The sequence below is a fragment of the Ostrinia nubilalis genome, chromosome 29 (genome assembly GCF_963855985.1).
Source record: "Ostrinia nubilalis chromosome 29, ilOstNubi1.1, whole genome shotgun sequence".
NCBI classification, from domain to species: Eukaryota; Metazoa; Arthropoda; class Insecta; order Lepidoptera; family Crambidae; genus Ostrinia; species Ostrinia nubilalis.
The window spans coordinates 3204699-3224893 of record NC_087116.1 but is presented as its reverse complement, the minus strand read 5'-3'; the positions used below and the strand labels follow the sequence as shown (position 1 = coordinate 3224893).

The 20195-nt window shown below is 40.1% G+C and overlaps 3 protein-coding genes across 5 annotated transcripts in view; 2 read left to right on the top strand and 1 right to left on the bottom strand.

Moving 5' to 3' along the window:
- LOC135085659 (uncharacterized) overlaps positions 1-20195 on the bottom strand; it is a 354394-nt gene that overhangs the window by 37924 nt on the left and 296275 nt on the right. The window lies entirely within an intron of this gene.
- Positions 4341-20195, top strand: part of LOC135085684 (uncharacterized) — a 41514-nt gene continuing 25659 nt past the window's right edge. The window contains exon 1 of the mRNA XM_063980492.1: positions 4341-4464. The gene's annotated coding sequence lies outside the window, so the exon portion shown is untranslated. The remainder of the gene's footprint in view (positions 4465-20195) is intronic.
- Positions 8772-13692, top strand: LOC135085633 (P protein-like). Its single transcript, XM_063980403.1, has 4 exons — positions 8772-8908; positions 9308-9418; positions 10084-10231; positions 13371-13692. Exons 1-3 carry the CDS (start codon positions 8837-8839, stop codon positions 10195-10197), a joined length of 297 nt encoding a protein of 98 aa, XP_063836473.1. The 5' UTR covers positions 8772-8836; the 3' UTR covers positions 10198-10231; positions 13371-13692.

The following is a 20195-nucleotide window of genomic DNA, read 5'->3' as shown; positions in this document are numbered from 1 at the left end:
TAATCTGCTGTCTTTGGGAATTGGCTTCGGCATTTTCTTTACAAGCTTTTGCCCTCCGCTTCACCCGCGTGCATTTATAAGTTACTAGCTTTTCGCCCGCGGCTTCGCGCGCGTGGACTACATTATCTACATATTTTACGGAACCCTATTTTTTTCCAAAATAAAATTTAGCCTTTGTTACTCGTGGATAATGTAGCTTTCGAATGATGAAAGAATTTTTAAAAACGGTCCAGTAGTTTTTGAGCCTATTCATTACAACCAAACAAACAAACAAAAAAAGTATTCCTCTTTATAATATTAGTGTAGACTAGCGGCCCTCCCGCGACTTCGTACGCGTGGATCGTTTTAGGCTGGTTTTAGTGTCACGCGGACCGTCCGGTGCGGACCCGCTCCGCACGGCCAATCTGTATGAACTTCTAGGGAGCGTTTTGGTGAACGCGGGGAAACGTACAAAAGCGAAAGAATATTATTTAAAAGTAATTAATACAAAAAGTAGCCAGATTTAACAATTTATATTAATTTAATTTTTTTACAGTTGTGAAAACTTAATTTTTTTACAATACTGCGGAAACATAACTTACTAAAATATTAAATCGCAACTTATTGATAAAAAATTGTTGTGGTGATTTGTATTTTTTGTATTTAAAACGATTCAAATTCAAATTCAAATTCAAATTCAAAATTCAAATTCAAAATTATTTATTGTGAAACATAGGTGTTTACAGATAAAAATATTACATTGTGATAGTCTCACTATGTTTCGCCTGGTTGGCATACAATAATATAAGTGATTAATAAATCAATGAATAAATTAATAATTCACATGCATTAATGACACAAAACACTTGATTGCTTATTAAGTAGTCAAAACTATAAGTCACTAGTCGTCGTAATATTACAATGTCAATTCAATATTAAAAATTCAAAAATAGTAATTAAAATGTCATAAAAAATTACTAATTATTATTTTAGTTTGTGTCGTGTGTGTTTGTTTTAGAAACATTTAATTTCAAATTCAAAGTTTATCTGTCATAAATTCATTAACACTATAATAGCTTTTCTCTGCAAGAAGACTTTTCAGTTTTAGCTTAAATAAGTTTATATTGAGTTCCCTTAATGTCTTCGGAATTTTATTGAATATTGCGGGTATCATACAAAACACACTTTTACGATATGCGATCTCAGAGGGCTAGACTTAGTAACATTAACACTTAAGGACTCGCTAATGGGTTTATGGGTCTAACGGACCCAGTTCTTCAGTTTTTGTGTAATGACTTTTGCTATGTTGTCGCTCTTAGTACCTTTCCACGACAGTGTAGCACGGCCAATAACGGCCGTACTTGTCTTGTGAGTGTTACAGACGAAAAAGGTGTTTTTGAGTCCGCTGGACCCAGTATTCAAAGTGATTTTTTAATGTTCAATACTAATTTCACATTAATTTTTAATTATTACTAGTAGACAAATCATAGTAGTTTATGAAAATATACATGGCCTATTTTTAAAAATAATAAATTACAGAAATTTTTCAAAAATAAGGTTTATTAGTTTCAGCACACTTTAGCCAGTAAAGTAGCGCCATCTAACATTAATAAGTTGAACTACAAGGCGAGGCTTTTATGCTTTTAACAATGTAGACGTTAGCAATCTATCCTTCCTTATTTTGTTTATCTATGGCGGTGGGAACGAGAGAATATCTATCTAACATTAAACATATAATTATTATGATATAATAGGTACATTTTTATTTATTGAATGAAACAAAATCAGTAGATTATTACGACTAAACTAAATAACTAACTCAACCTAAAAAAAATTAAATATAAATCTTATTCATATGCCTTAATATTATTATATTGATCCTGCTATAGGAAGTAAGGAGATAATTATAATAAAGGAGGGCAGCCCCCTAGCAAATTAACCATATACCTAGTAGGTACCTACCTACCTTATGTTTCACATCAAACGCATTCGACATCGCCTGCTTTAAAATATGTATGAAAATTTTAGTTTTTGAAAGTTTCCGCTAGGGGCGCTGTAAAATCCGTCATTATTAATTACTTATTTACGTTTACGTAGTGAAGACGTTTGATATAAAATCACAATAAGCCCTCAGATGCACGATCCTCTCTCATTTATAGAGGCAAATATAGATTTACACCCCCAAGGGGGTTGGAGGCCTGATGTTCGCATATTTGTCCCTTAGTCGCCCCTTACGACATCCACGGAAAGAGTGCTGTCTTATTCTACTCTGATTATCTTACATTTAATAACAAACATCAAAACTCAATCAAACTTCATGCAAAAACACCGGTCGCAGTTATAGTTAAAATAGTAAGACACGGGTCTTAACGCGACGTTTATTAATATGAGTAGTAAATATAAGGGTAGTTGAAAATTTTCAAGCCCGCCCGAACGGACGACGCCGCGAGCCGCCAGTCTGCTTGTGACCACAAACGTCAAGCCCGTCAGAAATACCGGTTTCTTCTATGCACCCATAATACAACATTTCATTTGTTGTGATACTGACAATAGAAATACAAACCGATCAAGCTAACAGCGCACCTCGCTGGAATGCGACTCTCCCTCGCACTCACCCGCACACCTCCCCGCGTTCGCCCTGTCTGTACGCGTCGATGTGACGTCACGACTACTAGGTGCGCAGTTAACTCGATCGAGTTGTACACAAGGTTAATGCCCGTTGAAATACGTACAAACCAGCAGAAGTTTATTGCCATTGGTTTTTTTTACCAAACCAATACCCGTATTTCTACTTAATAATATTGGTTCAAATCTCCCACAATTCTGACATTGTCAAGTCTGTAAAACTGAAAGTAAGTACATACTATTCTACCTACTTAAATATTAATATAAGGCCTTTATACAGGGTGTAATTGAAATCGTTAGCATCCTTTTAAAATAAGACGTAGAGTCCTAGTACATTCTCCAAATATGACTATACCATACATTTTGTTGCAAAAGAACACCTCACGATATCGAAATAAAATGCCATAGTGTTAAGTTTGTTCTTCTGTACATTGGTCTTATATTTGGGGAATGTACCATGTATCATGAGTACAAACCGATCGAGCTAACTGCGCAGCTGGAATGCGACTCTCTCGCACTCACCCGCACACCTCCCCGCGTTTGCCCCGTTTGTACCACAGCGTCGATGTGACGTCACGGCTGCCAGGAGCGCAGTTAACTCGATCATGTTGTAGTCTTAGTTTAAAAGGATGCGGACTTTAATTTCACTCTGTATAAATGATGAAGCAAGACCCAAAATGTAACGCTTTTTATTGAATCGCTCCCGTTAAAATTGCTGATACTTGAAAACACTATTGTTTTATAACTGACCTTACACTATCAATAGACATCAACGATACTGAAACGTGAAGTGGCAATAATGGGAACTAAATACCCAGTATTAATAAAGTCCGGTCGCCGAGCAGATATAATTTCGTCCAATCACCCCAAGCTACCCATCCTTATCGCTCGCGCGTAATTATATTAAAGACCGGACTTTAGTAGCGCCCTCCTTTCTACGTCGTATCTGGGACACATGAGTGTTGTCCGACTATATCAATAGATAATTTCATTCGTTAGTACTGAACTGACAGGTTATACTAAAAAAGGAATTATTCATACCGAAGGAAGGGATAATAACAGTAATATTAATTTTTATACCAGATATGACATTGACAGGAGGACGCTACTATAGACCCAATACACTGAACTGTCCCATCATTGACAGGGGGGTGCCGCGATCGTTTCCAATGTAGCAAAAATCGGAACCAGCGATCCGGCATTGATGGTGTCGCCGCCCCCCTGTTAAGGCTTCGGCAGACCAAACGCGGGGCAGTAGCAGTGCGGGTCTACCAATACTCGATTGTTAGTTCCGATTTTTGTCACGTTGGACAACACTGAAGTGTCACAATAATGACATTTACAAGAGGGCGCTGCTATCAATGCTCGATTGTTAGTTCCAATTTCTGCCACTTGACGTTACAGAATCGTTGATATTAGGCTGGGTTGCACCATCTTATTTCAACTTCGACAAACGTCAAAAATCTGTCAAACTCCATACAAAAAACATAGGTCGTTAAAGTTACGGTCAAAGTTTGGTGGTGCAACTCAGCCCTAGTGTCTGGTCTGCTTATGTACCATCGGCAACAGTGTTAACTATCCATTGCCTGTCATGTCGTCTCGTTCTATCGCAAAGAATCACCATTTGATGAGAGCGAGAGCAAAAACGGAAATGGATAGTTAACAGTGTGGCCGTGTGTACTTTGTTATGTGCACATTATTAATTGTTCATATTCATTACAGTTAATGTAGCCGAAGCAACCACTGCAAGATTTGGTCAGACTCCAAAAGAGACTTCCAAAAGTTCCAACTCATCTCCCACGAAGTCTCCAGACGTGGTGACCCCACCAAGATCTGCATCATCAGCCACATCATCTAAAGGTAACTAAGCCTAAGATGTTTTTAACTAAAGCCCGGTCTGTGAGCACGTAGAATTTTGTCCAATGACCCCAAGCTACCCATCCTTTTCGCTCGCGTCGCGCGTAATTATATTGCTGTCGCGACTGTGCGACGGGCGCCCGCAGTGAGTGTGTGAGCGCGACAGCAGGAGAGCTACCCTAATTTATTTATTTTTCAAAATTTATTCTACCACTTTGTCGGCGTGATTAATATAATACCTACATATCTCTAGTGCCAATTAAAAGCAAAACCTCGGACGGACAGACGGACAGACAGACATGACGAAACTATAAGGGTTCCTTGTCAGGACTACGGAATCCTAAAAATACGCGTGTTGTGCGCTAAAGCCTGGTCCGTGAGCACGTAGAATTTTGTCCAATGACCCCAAGCTACCCATCCTTATCGCTCGCGCGTAATTATGTTGCTGTCGCGCTCGCACACTCACTGCGGGCGCCCGTCGCACAGTCGCGACAGCAATATAATTACGCGCGAGCGATAAGGATGGGTACCTTGGGGTCATTGGACAAAATTGAATTGAAGATGAAAAGAAATTCATCACTTTACATGAAGGGGAGCTACCAAAAATAATAAAATAAAATAATTTGTCGGCGTGATTAAAATACATACCTCCACAAAATTACAGCTCTCTAGTGCCAATAGTTTCCAAGCAAAACCTCGGACAGACAGACAGACGGACATAACGAAACAAGGAACCCTAAAAGCAGATTTTATAATGTGTTTTCATATATTTTTTTTTGTTTCTTTTTAATATACAAAAAAAAGTAAATCAGAAAGCTTCTGATTTACTTTTCCTTTTCAAGGTCGTTAATGGTCTTATCGATGCCCCGGATATACTGGAACGTTTAAAATTTGCCGTACCTCGTAGTAGCAGCCGCGTGCAAAATCGAAAGACGTTTTCTATCCCTCCGTGCAAGACTCGACTCGGTCAGCACTCCCCGTTACATCGCATGTGTTGCACCTGCTACAATTCTATGCGTTTTGTCTTTGACATCTTTTTTGGTTCTCTCGTCTCCGCCAAGCGCCGTATCAATACGGCTATTCTTGATTTAAAATACCTAGTCTAAAATTAGTCTAAATTTTGTTTAGTTCTGTGTAAATGTAAGGTCTGGTTTATCTGTGTAATATTCTTAATTTAAGGTGGTTTAATTAATTATTTTTATATGCATCTGTGCTTACATCGAGTAGGGTAAATCAGTATGAATTGATTTTACATTCATTACTTACTTTTGCATGATATTTAATTGTACCCAGTTTTGTAAGCCAAATAAAAAAAAAAAAAAAAAACATAATAATAATATTAGGCTTTGACCAACTACACTGTATCTATGCAATTTATATATTTGTAAGCTGTTTGTTTTCTGAATAAAACAAAATAACAAAATAAAATAAAATAATAAGCCTTATAAAGGACCGGGCCACTTTTGACCCATGAGCTCCAAAGCGTACAAATAATAATTTGTTTTAGACGGGGCAATAATCGCCCCCGAGTCATGCGTTTTGTGGCACAAGCCTTTGCTGGGACTGGCGTTCTACCTCAGGACTACATGGCATGTGTCACAGAACGCATTGACTACCTAAAGCAAAAAGTCTATGCATGGGCAAACCGTATTCGTCGCTATAAAGAACGCGTGAACAGATACTGGCAAAATCGCGTCTTCCAAAGTGACCAGAGGAGGGTGTACCGGGGATGGGAGGGATCTGATCAACGTGTGAGCAACGGGCAGCTGCCAGATGTCAATACCATGATTGATTTCTGGCGTGGCATTTGGTCGATGCCCGTTGAACATACGGAGGGTGATTGGATGCGTGTAATTGAGCGTGAATGTGAGTCCATCGAATCTATGGGGTCTATTGTTATAGACCCCGAAGACGTTAGTAGTGCAATCAGTACGGCCCAGAACTGGAAGAGCCCTGGACCGGACGGATTGCACAACTTTTGGATTAAATGGATTCGATGCTCACATGACCGCTTAGCAACACAATTTCAAGAAGCCCTCGAGCTCGGGTCCCTTCCAGCCTTCATGACTACCGGTGTCACCACCTTGCTCTACAAATCTGGTAGTACCATGGACCCAAAAAATTACAGACCAATCACATGCTTGCCTACCATCTACAAGCTCCTTACATCTATTCTGACCACAAAAATTAACACACATATTGTCGCGAACAATATTTTGGCCCCTGCTCAGAATGGATGTAAGGTTGGGTCTCGTGGTACTAAAGAGCTCCTCCTCATAGACATGACCATTAGCCAACAAGTTCGGCGGAGCAAGAAAGCTCTCTCTGCTGCCTGGATTGACTATAAGAAGGCCTATGATTCGGTGCCTCATTCATGGCTGGAGAGGATTTTAGAGTTGTATAAGGTTGATGCAACTCTGAGATCCTTTTTACGCTCATGCATGGGGCAGTGGACTACAGTCCTTCGGCAGCCAGTTGGTGGTGAGAGGTCTCCTGATCCATTGAACTTCATAAGGATTGAGCGAGGCATTTTCCAGGGTGACAGTTTGAGTCCCTTATGGTTCTGCCTAGCACTGAATCCTCTTAGCACTCTGTTAAAGGATTCAGGGCTTGGTTATCGGCTTCGAAGAGGGGGTGAGGTCATTAGTCACCTGCTCTACATGGATGATCTCAAGTTGTTTGCACCAAAACGACAAGACCTGGTGAAGTTGCTAAAAACCACACAGGTATTTAGCAACGCCATCAGGATGGAGTTCGGTGTAGACAAGTGTGCGGTCTTACATGTAGAGCGGGGAAAAGTTGTGAATTCTCCGAATTTACAACTTTCTGAGACAATGACACTCAAATCTCTCTCCGAAACTGAGACCTATAAGTATCTTGGTATGTCAGAATCGTTAGGTATATCGGTAGATGACATCAAAAAATCGGTGAAAGAACGCTTTTGTAGTCGACTGACAAAAGTTCTTAATAGCCTTTTGTCTGGCGGCAACAAAGCAAGAGCTTTCAACGGTTGGGTGATGCCTCTACTAATATACTCCTTCGGCATACTAAGATGGACTCAGACCGAGCTTGACGCCCTGGATAGGAAGGTACGTCAGCAACTTACACAACATCGCATGTTACATCCGCGCTCATCTGTAATGAGACTTTACATTCCACGGAAGTGGGGAGGTCGAGGCTTTCTAAATGCCAAGAACCTCCACAACCGTGAAGTGTGCAGTCTCAGGGATTATTTCCTTACAAATGAGTGCGGAATGCATCGCGATGTTGTGGCAGTTGACAAAGGCCTCACGCCGCTCTCCTTGGCGAACGAGAACTGGCGCAAGCCAAAGGTGCTGAGCGTCGCGGATCGGAAGGACGTATGGAAGAGCAAGGAGCTGCACGGGAGGTTCTATCGGGCCCTTACAGGTCCCGATGTGGACCTCCTCGCCTCGGTGAACTGGCTACGCTTCGGTGACCTCTTCGGGGAAACCGAGGGTTTTGCTTGTGCAATTGCTGACGAGGTAATGATGACGAACAACTACCGAAAATATATCTTGAAGGACGGTACGGTCGACATTTGTCGAGCATGCCACCGTCCCGGAGAGTCACTCAGGCATATAATTTCTGGTTGTTCGCATCTTGCTAACGGTGAGTATTTGCACAGGCATAACCTAGTAGCCAGAATCATCCATCAACTTGCTCTTCGGTACGGCCTTCTTGAATCTGAGTCGCCATATTACCAGTACCAGCCGGTGCCAGTTCTTGAAAATGGTCATGCATTGCTCTATTGGGATCGGTCTATCATCACAGACAGGACTATTGTCTGTAATAAACCTGATATTGTGGTGGTTGATCGATCCCAACGTCGGGCAGTGCTCGTTGACATCACCATCCCGCATGACGAAAACCTCGTGAAGGCCGAGAAGGAAAAACAAAGCAAATACCTTGACTTGGCCCACGAGGTGACCGCCATGTGGGATGTTGACTCGACGATCATTGTCCCGATAGTTGTCTCGGCGAACGGGCTAATAGCGAAGAGCTTCGACCAACATCTAAAGAAGCTCTCGCTAGATGGTTGGCTCAAGGGTCAGATTCAAAAGGCGGTGATCCTCAGCACGGCACGCATTGTCCGGAGGTTCCTCAGCCTGTGACCCTGACCACCGGTAGCTTGGGCCCTGCTCCGCTACCAGCGGATTAACTATTTTTAAGAATTTTTTTTATAATGTATTTTTAGTTTTTTTATAATTTACATTGTAAAAAAAATATTAAAAATAAGAAGGAAATTGAATAAAGAGATAATAATAAACCCTTGTTTTTTTCAGAGCGTCTCTCCCTCGGCTGGACAGCTCTCCTCGGGGCTCTCTTACTGCTTCTCCTGGCGGAGAGGGAGGATATGGAGCCTATTCTGGCGCGGGTGGAGTGGTCCACACTTTTGTTCTTTGCGGCTCTCTTTGTGTTGATGGAAGTGAGTTACATGTAAACTTACTTTAACTTTGACAAACATCAAAAATCCGTCAAACTACATATTATGTACAAAAAACACCGGTTATCGTTATAGTTACGGTCAAAGTTAGGTGGTGCAACTCAGCCTAAATCTTCTTGTCGTGTTGACAACAAACTTACAGTGTCAGCCCAAAACTCCGCCACAAGAGTGGCGTTGTCAGTAGCATTTATTAAATCTTCCTGCGTGCAGTTGTTTGGGCACGCATAACTAAATTACTCGACTAGTACGAACAAGACTTAAGCATATTATAATTTTAAACTTTCTTATACATATCATATCACAGATAATATAATACTATGTAGTTACGTAAGTAACTCATATAAAAATATCGCGTTGCGAACCGTGTATCATTGATTACAGGCTCTCTCCAAGCTGGGTCTGATCGCATGGATCGGCAAGATGACTGAAGCCGTCATCCTGAGCGTCGGGCAGGAGTCCCGCCTGGCTGTCGCCGTCATGCTGGTGCTTTGGGTGAGTCCTCCATCATCATCATCATCATTTCAGCCACAGGACGTCCACTGCTGAACATAGGCCTCCTCCAAGGATTTCCACATCGCCCGGTTGGTAGCGGCCTGCATCCAGCGCCTTCCTGCTACCTTTGTGAGGTTGACGGTCCACCTAGTGGGGGCCTGCCTTTATTATAGGCCTCATAAGAAGGCTCAAGGTCACCCAAAGGGCGATAGCGTGCTATGTTCGGAGTTCCCCTGCGTGATCGAATCAGAAATGAGGAATTTAGCAGGAGAACCAAAGTGACCGACATAGCCTTAGTCTCTGCGAGATATTTGCCGCCCACTGCCACTTGACTTTATCAATTCTGCGGGCTATGTCAGTCATTTTGGTTCTCCTGCTAATCTGGATACAGATCCAACACGTAGAGGCCGTTTTAAGCGCAAATAATCAACATTGTGATCAAAAGTGCATTGGAAGAAAGAACCTTAACTTCGAACTCCTCCTATGTTCTTCTGTTTAATTTCTTTGCGGGTCCAATGACAGTTAACCAAACTTGACCTTCACTGGTTGGGTTTTTATTGGTGGTCAAGCTGCAGATCCTGGCTACACAGGAGTTGCAGCGGTGGGAACGAGAGGTGGGAAATGTGAAAGTGCACATTATAAATCATTACCTACAATTATTGCAGGTGTCAGGGATAGCATCAGCGTTCGTGGACAACATTCCCCTGACGACCATGATGGTGCGAGTCATGGCCACCCTGGCTGATCCCAACGGGCTGGGGCTCCCTCTGGCGCCTTAGGCCTGGTCGCTGAGCTTCGGGGCCTGTCTTGGAGGTATTCATCATCATCATCTCAGCCACGACGTACACTGCTGAACATAGGCCTCCCCCAATGATTTTGACAACGGTTGGTAGCGGCCTGCATCCAGCGCCTTCCTTCTACCTTTATGCGGTCGTCGGTCCACCTTGTCGCTTGGAGGCATTACCACGGAATAATAAATGTATGTACTACCAGTACTACGTACAGAAAGTTTTCTTCGCGAAGGTATTTATAAAATGTGTGCAGGACGACTATTAATCGGCCGAGCGGAACCCTAAAAATATCAATCGCATCGACAGACATCGACCGCACCGTGTTCACTGTTTATAGCGTCACACCGCACATAGTATAGAAGCCACGAGGTACGAAGACGTGGCAACGATCCACCACCGATTATAGTATAGTAGTGCCTACAACGAAACAGCGACTTTTTTCAGCGAAACAGAAAATATAGCGAGACTCCGGCGGTCACTTACAGGAAGAGCAAAGGAAGCCGTGACCTCTTTGCTCATAGTAAATGCTAAGGAGCAAGAGATCATGCGCACATTGGAGATGCGCTTTGGCCGCCCGGATTCAATAGCTCTGTCCGAGTTAGATCATTTGAGAAACCTACAGAGACTCACCGACTCGCCGCAACAGATTTGTGTGTTCGCTACTCGAATACAGAACAGCGTGGCAACACTTCGTGCACTTGGACGGACACACTACCTGTATAACCCCGAGATAGTACACAGTCTGACCGAGAAGCTTACACCAGCGCTTCGCTACCGCTGGTACGATTACGCCTGGGAGCATACAGAAGAGGAACCGGACCTCATCAAGTTCAGCCGCTTCATCGAGCGAGAGGCCGAGAAGTGTGCCAAGTTCGCCGTTCCCGAACCGATCTACGATGAAGACAGTCACCGATACAGAAAACCACAGTGCACCCAGCGTGTCTTCCACGTAGAAGAGAAGAAAACAGTACAGAGATCGTCGTGCCCAGTGTGCGACGGCAACCATTCCGTTACCGACTGTGGCAAACTGAGAAAAGCCATCAGCAGTGAACGCTGGGATATCGCAAGACAGAAACGTCTATGCTACCGTTGTCTTCGTCCCTGGACAAGAGCACACAGATGCCCAGGGATACTGTGCAAAGTAAATGGGTGCAGAAAAACCCACCATAAATTACTGCACCACGAAACAGTTGCGCCTACAGAAAAAGTGAATGCAATAGTTTCACTTACGCACGTCGATGAAATTGCGGATAAAAATCAATCAGGCGCTAATAGAAATCGAAGCTCATCGCATAACCGGCGGGAGTTGTCGCAAGATAGAAACCGGCGGGAGTCATCGCCGCTTCCATACCGGCGGGAGGCTCCATGGCGTGGAAATACAGAAGAGAAGGAACAGCGCAGAAACTCCGAGTACCGCACATCGTCCGTATCACGCCAAACACAGCGAAGTAAAGACAGACGGCGTTCAACAGCAGACTTCTATAGACAACGCCAGACTACAATAAACTGGAGAGAGAAGACTCCAGCACCGGCGGGAGCTACAGTACCGCAACATAGTCATCGAAATAGTTATCTCCGTCACCCTTTCACCGAGCAGAAACAGCAGTCGTCCTGCTAGCTGTTTTTCTGCATCGATGAGTCCGTCGCTGCACGGCGGGAGTATGTGCAGGACGACTATTAATCGGCCGAGCGGAACCCTAAAAATATCAATAGAAACCGCAGGAAATAAATATACGTACCTATAGGTATGTAATAAATCGTCGGCGCTCGGCAAGTACCAAAAAAGACAGAGACAGCGCGAGCGCGCAAAGGACAGCGATAGTACACGCGCCCGCAATAACCGCCCTTACGATCTACGAAATAAGGCTCATATCCGGACGCCTTATAGTTTGTTTACGACTCCCGCGAGTTCGAGTAAGTACTTGCGTATTCCCGAATACGGGCGGACCGCGGGATATTCTAGAATATAGGCGGAGTTAATTGGTATTTAAGCAGGCTGCCGGGCCGCACCTAGCATAGTCTTCTGAAATCAACCGAAGTGAATAGTCTCAAGACAGTCTCAAGAGCGCATAGTGAAGATAGTGAATAGTACAACGACTACAGCATAGACCTCGGACACCGTTATAGCATAGCGACTTCGGATACCGTATAGACCGGACTCCTACAGCGTGTGACATCGACCGCACCGTGTTCACTGTTTATAGCGTCACACCGCACATAGTATAGAAGCCACGAGGTACGAAGACGTGGCAACGATCCACCACCGATTATAGTATAGTAGTGCAGCGATTGGAGACACCGTCAGCGGAGTACCACCGTATACAGTCCACCGCTCTCCGTTCACCGCATCCGTACAGCCCACTCCGCTCATTCACTCCAGTCATTAGTTATCTGGCCTCCGACAGTTCCGTACAGTTTTCCAGCCGGATAATAAACAGTCCTGCACAAAATGTCTACTCAATGTCCTCAACAATATGGTGTAATTTAGCTTGTCTCAGAGTTGAGGACCGTTTCGTTTACATACACGCGTATTTTATCTACTTTCCATAACGAATATTTTACAATACTATTCGCTCGTGAAAATTTCTATGTAAAGTTATGGAAAGAGATCAACACCGTATCGCCTCTATCAACTGCGAATTTCATACAAAGAATACTGGACGGCCTCGAGTTGATATGGTTACGATCCGTTTCCAGATTGATAAGTGTGCTACGTCCTTTATGCTGAGTCGCCTTTTTGGTGCTAAAATGCCTATGTATAGATTTTTTGATTTGTTTATTTGTTCTTTAATAAATTACCATAAACTGTTGTAGAAGCACATATTAAAAGCACCTTAATGAAAAAGGGCTACTATAAAGTCGATGATTAATTATTTATAAGATAAAAATGTTTGGGATGCGTAACTGCCTAGCTCGCATAAATATTTATAACTTGTATTTTTAAAGCCTGTAAACTTTTGAAAAAGAGGCTGACAATAGTGACTGAGTTTCTTGCGCTGCTTCTTCTCAGCACTGGCCCGTTTATTGTCCTGAAGCAGTGGTAGGGTTAATACTGGGACGTGTAAAAGTGCTTTTTTAAAGCCTATTTACAGAAATAAATGAGTTTTATGAGTTTTTATATATTTTCCTGTCATTATAATGATTTTATTTTTCTATTTCAGGTAACGGCACCCTCATTGGCGCTAGTGCGAACGTTGTTTGCGCAGGAGTGGCCGAGCAACATGGCTACCGGTTCACGTTCGTCCAATACCTCAAAGTAGGGTTCCCCATCATGATTGGAAACCTTTTAGTCGCGTCAGTGTACTTGCTGATATGTCATTGTGCTTTCACGTGGCACTGATATTGACTTATTTGACTTAAGGTCCTATGTCCCCTAGATGGGGCAGAGGGCGTCCACAACAGTCCTCCATCGCGTTCGGTCTTGAGCTTCGCGCTTGATCTCGCTCCGGGTCTTGCCGCTTTTCTTCGCCTCGGCACTGATATTAGATATTATTAGATATTCAAGGGCCGAGGCGTGCACGTGGCCCCCAAATTCAGGGGCCCCCTATCCAGAAATATCACACCTGTATTCACAAACATTATGAGGTCTCACAGTGCGCATGGACGCACAGGGTCCCAAAAACTATTGAAAAACAATACTTGAGTGGCGGACACACGAACCAATCGCAGAGCTCTATTCGACGCATGCGTTTGACTTACCATTGCGTTGCTGCTTCACTTAAGCAAGCACCGTTTGTGAATACGGGTGTAAAACTATAAAGGCCCTTTCCCGCGACAATCCAGTATTGCCGGATCCCGCAAAACTGGACTGTCGTGTGAACACACAGTTTTGCGGGACACTGCAAACGGGATGTTCGCGTGAACGTTAATATTAAAACTCGTATACCGCTGTGACGATACTGTGTCAGTATGACTCCATATGTGTAAATCAACCTTTAGAGATGTCTTGTAAAATATTTTGATATATTTTAATAAATTGTAGAATACTAGAAAATATAAAATAAACAAGGATTCTACTAACTAAAGCCCAGTCCGTGAACACGTAGAATTTTGTCCAATGACCCCTAGCTACCCATCCTTATCGCTCGCGCGTAATTAATTATATTTTTGTCGCGACTGTGCGACTGGCACCCGCAATGAGTGTGCGAGCGCGATAGCAACATAATTACGCGCGAGCGATAAGGATGGGTAGCTAGGGGTCATTGGACAAAATTCTACGTGCTCACAGACCAGACTATACCTGTATTTTACAATAAATTTAGGTACTTAAGCACTTATATGTAGTACTATACAAATTTCGAAATATTTTTCTGACTATGTACATTTGTTGGCATCGTGCTTTTAAGTGATTTCGTGAAAAATATTATTGGCAGGGAGCTCATCCATGGGTCCCCTCAATTTATTGTCCGTGTTGCATATTAATTTTCTTAAAACCTTTGTTTGTCACCTGTCATCCGCTTTGCAACGGAGGGAAGTCGAACCTTAATTTCAAACTCCTCCTATGTTCTTCTGATTAATTTCGTTGCGGGTCCAATGACAGTTAAACTTTCCCTCGGGACAAACTTGACCTACACTGGTTGGGTTTTTATTGGCGGTCAAACTGTAGGTAGATTGCAAAATGGCCGTTGCTAAAAGTAGTATGTCTATGGTCCTTAAGTGTTACAAAAAATGGATATAAATATTTATTTAAATAGAAAAATACATGAATATTCAGATAAAGCAATGAAACAATATTACAAAAATATTTTTTATCTGTTTATTATAATAAATTGACATAGGTAATAAATAATACTTACTAAATGTTATGTAAATAAAATAATCTAACTGTGAAATTATTTTTTTAAATTTTATTATTAACAATAATGATGTAATTATTTTTTAGACCTTTAGTTTAATATACAGGGTGTATTGTAAAATATTCTTGTTTTCATCATTTTAATGTCATCAAATTTTAATGTGATATTATTTATTATTTGTATATCGTCCATTTGCGACGACACTGTGATATATCAAAAACAGTGGTTTTACAGAAATCGACTTTTAAACTTTTGAATGACCATAACTCTTAAAATAAGGTTAGGATTACCTAATTGTGTATGAAACGTTTAAAGATTAACTATTAATGAATTTAAATATTTATAGTTAGTCATAACTTTGCGTCTAAATTGATGAAATTATAGCGATTCAAAAAAAAAGCGACAACTTATTACGTTATTCTAGTAAAAAATAATATTTTGAAGATGGCAAGTTCAGTTGTCACGTTGTAGATGATATAAAAAAATATATTTATACATATAAGTCATTATTTAGATAAAACGTTGATCTTGAAAAATTTTTTTTTATTTTACTAACATTACAATCAGTAAAAATGAGGTAATTATTGGAACAGGCGAATATTTATTTCGCTTTGCCATGTTAAATTTCACTTATAAAAATATTATCTAAGTAGACAGACAGTTGTATACATACAATATTTAAGTTCACATTAAGTTTTCTTATTCTAAAACCTAATACTTATCAAAATAAACGAAAAACTCTCAAAAGTAAAACCTCGTAAACTACTACAAAAAAACACAGTAAGAGAAACTGTACTAAGTATGTATGTATGTATGCAGAAAAAAAAAATGTAGGTACCTACTAGGTTAGTAAATAGATGTTTTTTAACAGACTAGTTATGACAATTTAATCCTAAAACTATCAACGCAAAAATCGCCGTCTCCGGCGCATAAAATGGCAAAAAAGCGACATTTTGGTACCTTTTAGGGTCTTTTAATTTTTTATACTTATTTAAAATTAAATTTATAAAAGACATTTAAATAATGTATTAATAGTGAAAAATAACAACCACTATTATTTTATAAATAATGTAGCCATTTTATTGGCGTAGTTTTTCTGCAATAGTTATACCTATTGCAATATTATTATACAAAACAATGTTGCGCCCGCCAAAGTAAATTTGGGCAAGATGCGATAAAATTCCATCAATTGCTGATGATCTGTAATTATATTAAAACATTAAAATACCTTTTTTTGCAGAAAGCAAAACATAGCCAATACAGCTAAGTGACATTGAATAATTACATAATAATAAATAAATATACAGGGTGTTTCTTGTAAGGTGTCAAGCCGAAGGCAGGTGATAGGTGAGGACTAGACCTATCGATTTCACCCCCATGTATGTTCTGCGATTTTTCGTAGTTTAGAAGTTATCGTTAATTTTGTGATTTTTTAAAATTTTATGACCTAGTAGGCTTTAAATTTTTTTATCTTTTTTTTGGGTTGACTTTTCTCAGATTTCTTTTTTTTGACAGATTCCCTATTAATTGCAGATGTTTGAAAAAAATCATCATCTTCCTATCTTTGATGCAAGATACAAAATTTTTGCTAGAAACATAAAAAATATGCTTTTAGCAGAACGTTCTAAAATTTTCTACTTAAAAGTTTAAAAAAAAAAAAGAACTTCCAAAGGTCCAAAATAATTTTAAAAACTGCGCAGTTTTCTGAACTTTCATAATAACACAAAAAAACATGTACTTAATAGGCCATTATTTTCTGTGATCGCTCCACTAAAGTGGTAAGTCGGAGATTCCGTTACATGTTTTTGACTTTCTTAGGACTAACTAATGTTTGCAATCCCCTAAGTTTACGTTACGTAGAACACATTTAGAGACAATAACTGAACAGAACACAACGAAGTAAAAAAATTCTTCGTAAATTTACAAAAGCTTCTTCTTGCATTGTAATGTGGTTTTGTGTTTCAGTCAGCTTTGTCCGCAGTTCATCAATATTTTCATATTCCCTGTTGTATACCAGATGAAGGGCAAGAGCTTCCTCGTTGTGGATAAAAAAATGTTCTTTTCAGTTATTGTCTCTAAATGTGTTCTACAGTACGTAAACTTAGGGGATTGCAAACATTAGTTAGTCCTTAGAAAGTCAAAAACATGTAACGAAATCTCCGACTTACCACTTTAGTGGAGCGATTACAGAAAATAATGGCCTATTAAGTACATGTTTTTTTATGTTATTATGAAAGTTCAGAAAACTGCGCAGTTTTTAAAATTATTTTGGACCTTTGGAAGTTCTTTTTTTTTTTCAAACTTTTAAGTAGAAAATTTTAGAACGTTCTGCTAAAAGCATATTTTTTATGTTTCTAGCAAAAATTTTGTATCTTGCATCAAAGATAGGAAGGTGATTATTTTTTTCAAACATCTGCAATTAATAGGGAATCTGTCAAAAAAAAGAAATCTGAGAAAAGTCAACCCAAAAAAAAGATAAAAAAATTTAATGCCTACTAGGTCATAAAATTTTAAAAAATCACAAAATTAACGATAACTTCTAAACTACGAAAAATCGCAGAACATACATGGGGGTGAAATCGATAGGTCTAGTCCTCACCTATCACCTGCCTTCGGCTTGACACCTTACAAGAAACACCCTGTATATCTGGGGTCATCCAACGCATTGCTATTCTAGCATACTTCTACTAATAGATAATTTTGTTAGCTAATCTAAGGCTATTGTATGATAATATAAAATATTTTGCTTGTTGTGTCTGTAAAAACAGACAATCGTATAAGTATGTTTTATTTGCACTGTATTTCTAGTATTTGAACTATTCTTCAAAACGAATGTATGTTTATCAGTCTATATCTACTCATATTAGTTCCGACGTTATTGTAGCTCAAAGAGACCCTTTCACAGCGCTCGCATAGCGCTGTTAGTCATGTTGTCGGATTAGGTTGTGGAATTCCTTCAGGCAGTGCATCGCCACAAATGTTAACCTTTGCTTTTTTGCATTGCTAGTCCCCATCTGTAATGATATCTGGAGTTTAGTATTACTGTTTAGCGTATACAACGTGACAAGTAGATATACCATTCAATTTCAATAACATGTATTCTGCAATAACAGAACATCAACAAATGACCTACAACATATTTCCAATATAGGAAAAATTTTCATCATCTACAACGTTACTAGTTAAGATGTCCCGATGATACTTCGATTTTCTTACAAGAATAACGTGACATATAAATAATTTATCTTTTACTTTGCTTTTTGTTTTAGAAGAACACTGTGATAAGTATGACGTGCCACATTGTCGAATAAAATAAAAATATTTTAAAAACTTACCTTTGTTATCAATACCGCGGTATCCTCGAGATGTCACGTTTTTCTTAAAAACGAAGAGCACCTCACATCTCAAAGCGCAGGTGGCAACTGAACTGTCACAGTGGGTATCCTTCCGTTTGGCCAAATTACTTTTCGCCAAAGGACATCATCCATTTTGGTCCAAAATCAAAAGTGCCGGCCAAAAAATAAAAGTGCTGTATTCTGATAGAATACGTCCGCCTTAGCATTTATTACTATGGCACCAAAGCTGTAGCACCACTGTGCATCGTAGTATTTGAGTTCTAAAAATATATGAAACGACTGACTTTGATCTCAAATACTACGACGCACAGTGGTGCTACAGCTTTGGTGTCATAGTAACAAATGCTAAGGCGGACGTATTCTGTCAGAATACAGCACTTTTTTTTTATTGGCCGACATTTTTGATTTTGAACAAAAAATGTATGAATCGTCGATGAATTTTAGATCTCAAATACTCGACGCACAGTGGTGCTATAGCTTTGGTGCCATAGTAACAAATGCTAAGGCGGACGTATTCTGTCAGAAGACAGCACTTTTTTTTATTGGCCGACACTTTTGATTTTGAACAAAAAATGTATGAATCGTCGATGAATTTTAGATCTCAAATACTCGACGCATAGTGGTGCTACAGCTTTGGTGCCATAGTAACAAATGCTAAGGCGGACGTATTCTGTCAGAATACAGCACGTTTTATTTTATTGGCCGACACTTTTGATTTTGAACAAAAAATGTATGAATAGTCGATGACTTTTAGATCTCAAATACTCGACGCACAGTGGAACTACGGCTTTGGTGCCATAGTAACAAATGCTAAGGCAGACGTATTCTGTCAGAATACAGCACTTTTTTTTGTTGGCCGGCACTTTTGATTTTGGACCAAAAATATATGAAACGTGGATGATGTCCTTTCACTTCGCAAACAACTTATCGCCAGTTTCATTTCCCAAATGAACTTTTAGCAACTGTACTTTTCGCAACTAATTCATTTGGTCAAATTATCATTTGGCCAAATTTTACTTGGCAAATGTTTATACACCGTGTTACTTTGCATTCTTGCCATATTCACAGAGATAAAAGTAGGGACCAATACCTATTATTTAAGATAAACAAGAGACTCCCATAAAGAAAGTATACTGAGTTTTTAGTAAATTTGGTTTTGCAGTACAAATTGGAATAAACCAATTTTGTCTCGCACGTTCTACAGGTGCAAGTGGAATAAACCTAGTGGGCGTGGCCTAGTTCTTATTAATCTGTGATGTTTTATGGCTCTGGGTACCAGCCTTTTTATCCAGTCATAATAATTATTTTAAAATACTCTTCGGTTGATTTTAGATTTTCCTTTCTACTCTCAGTTTCTACTTTACGGGCTTAGGACCGTCAAAAATACGTAATAATTATTACGCTTTTAATTAATTTATAACATTGTTCCCTATTTTTACAAATTAATGAATTAAGTAGGTACCTCTGAAATGAAATCACCTTATTCACAATTAATTATTTATTTATGAGTTCCTACTTACAAAGTTTACGTACTGCGAAGCAAGTGTTCAAAGTGTTCTCCGTTCTGATGAAGGCATAGTCTAGCACGGCGAAGCGTAGGTATTTCGCTTTAGTTTTCGTAACACATAAACGTTTTGTCTCAGTTTCGCTGAAGCAATCCTTTCACGTAACACGTTTACACTTTTTATCTCTTCTGCGCATACCAGGTCGTTTCAAGTCACTCCAAAAATAATAGTCCATTGGTGTTAGGTCCGAGGATCGTGGTGGCCAAGTTACTGGACCCCCTCGTCCAATCCACTGTTCACCAAACGTATTATTCGCGCACTTGACGTCC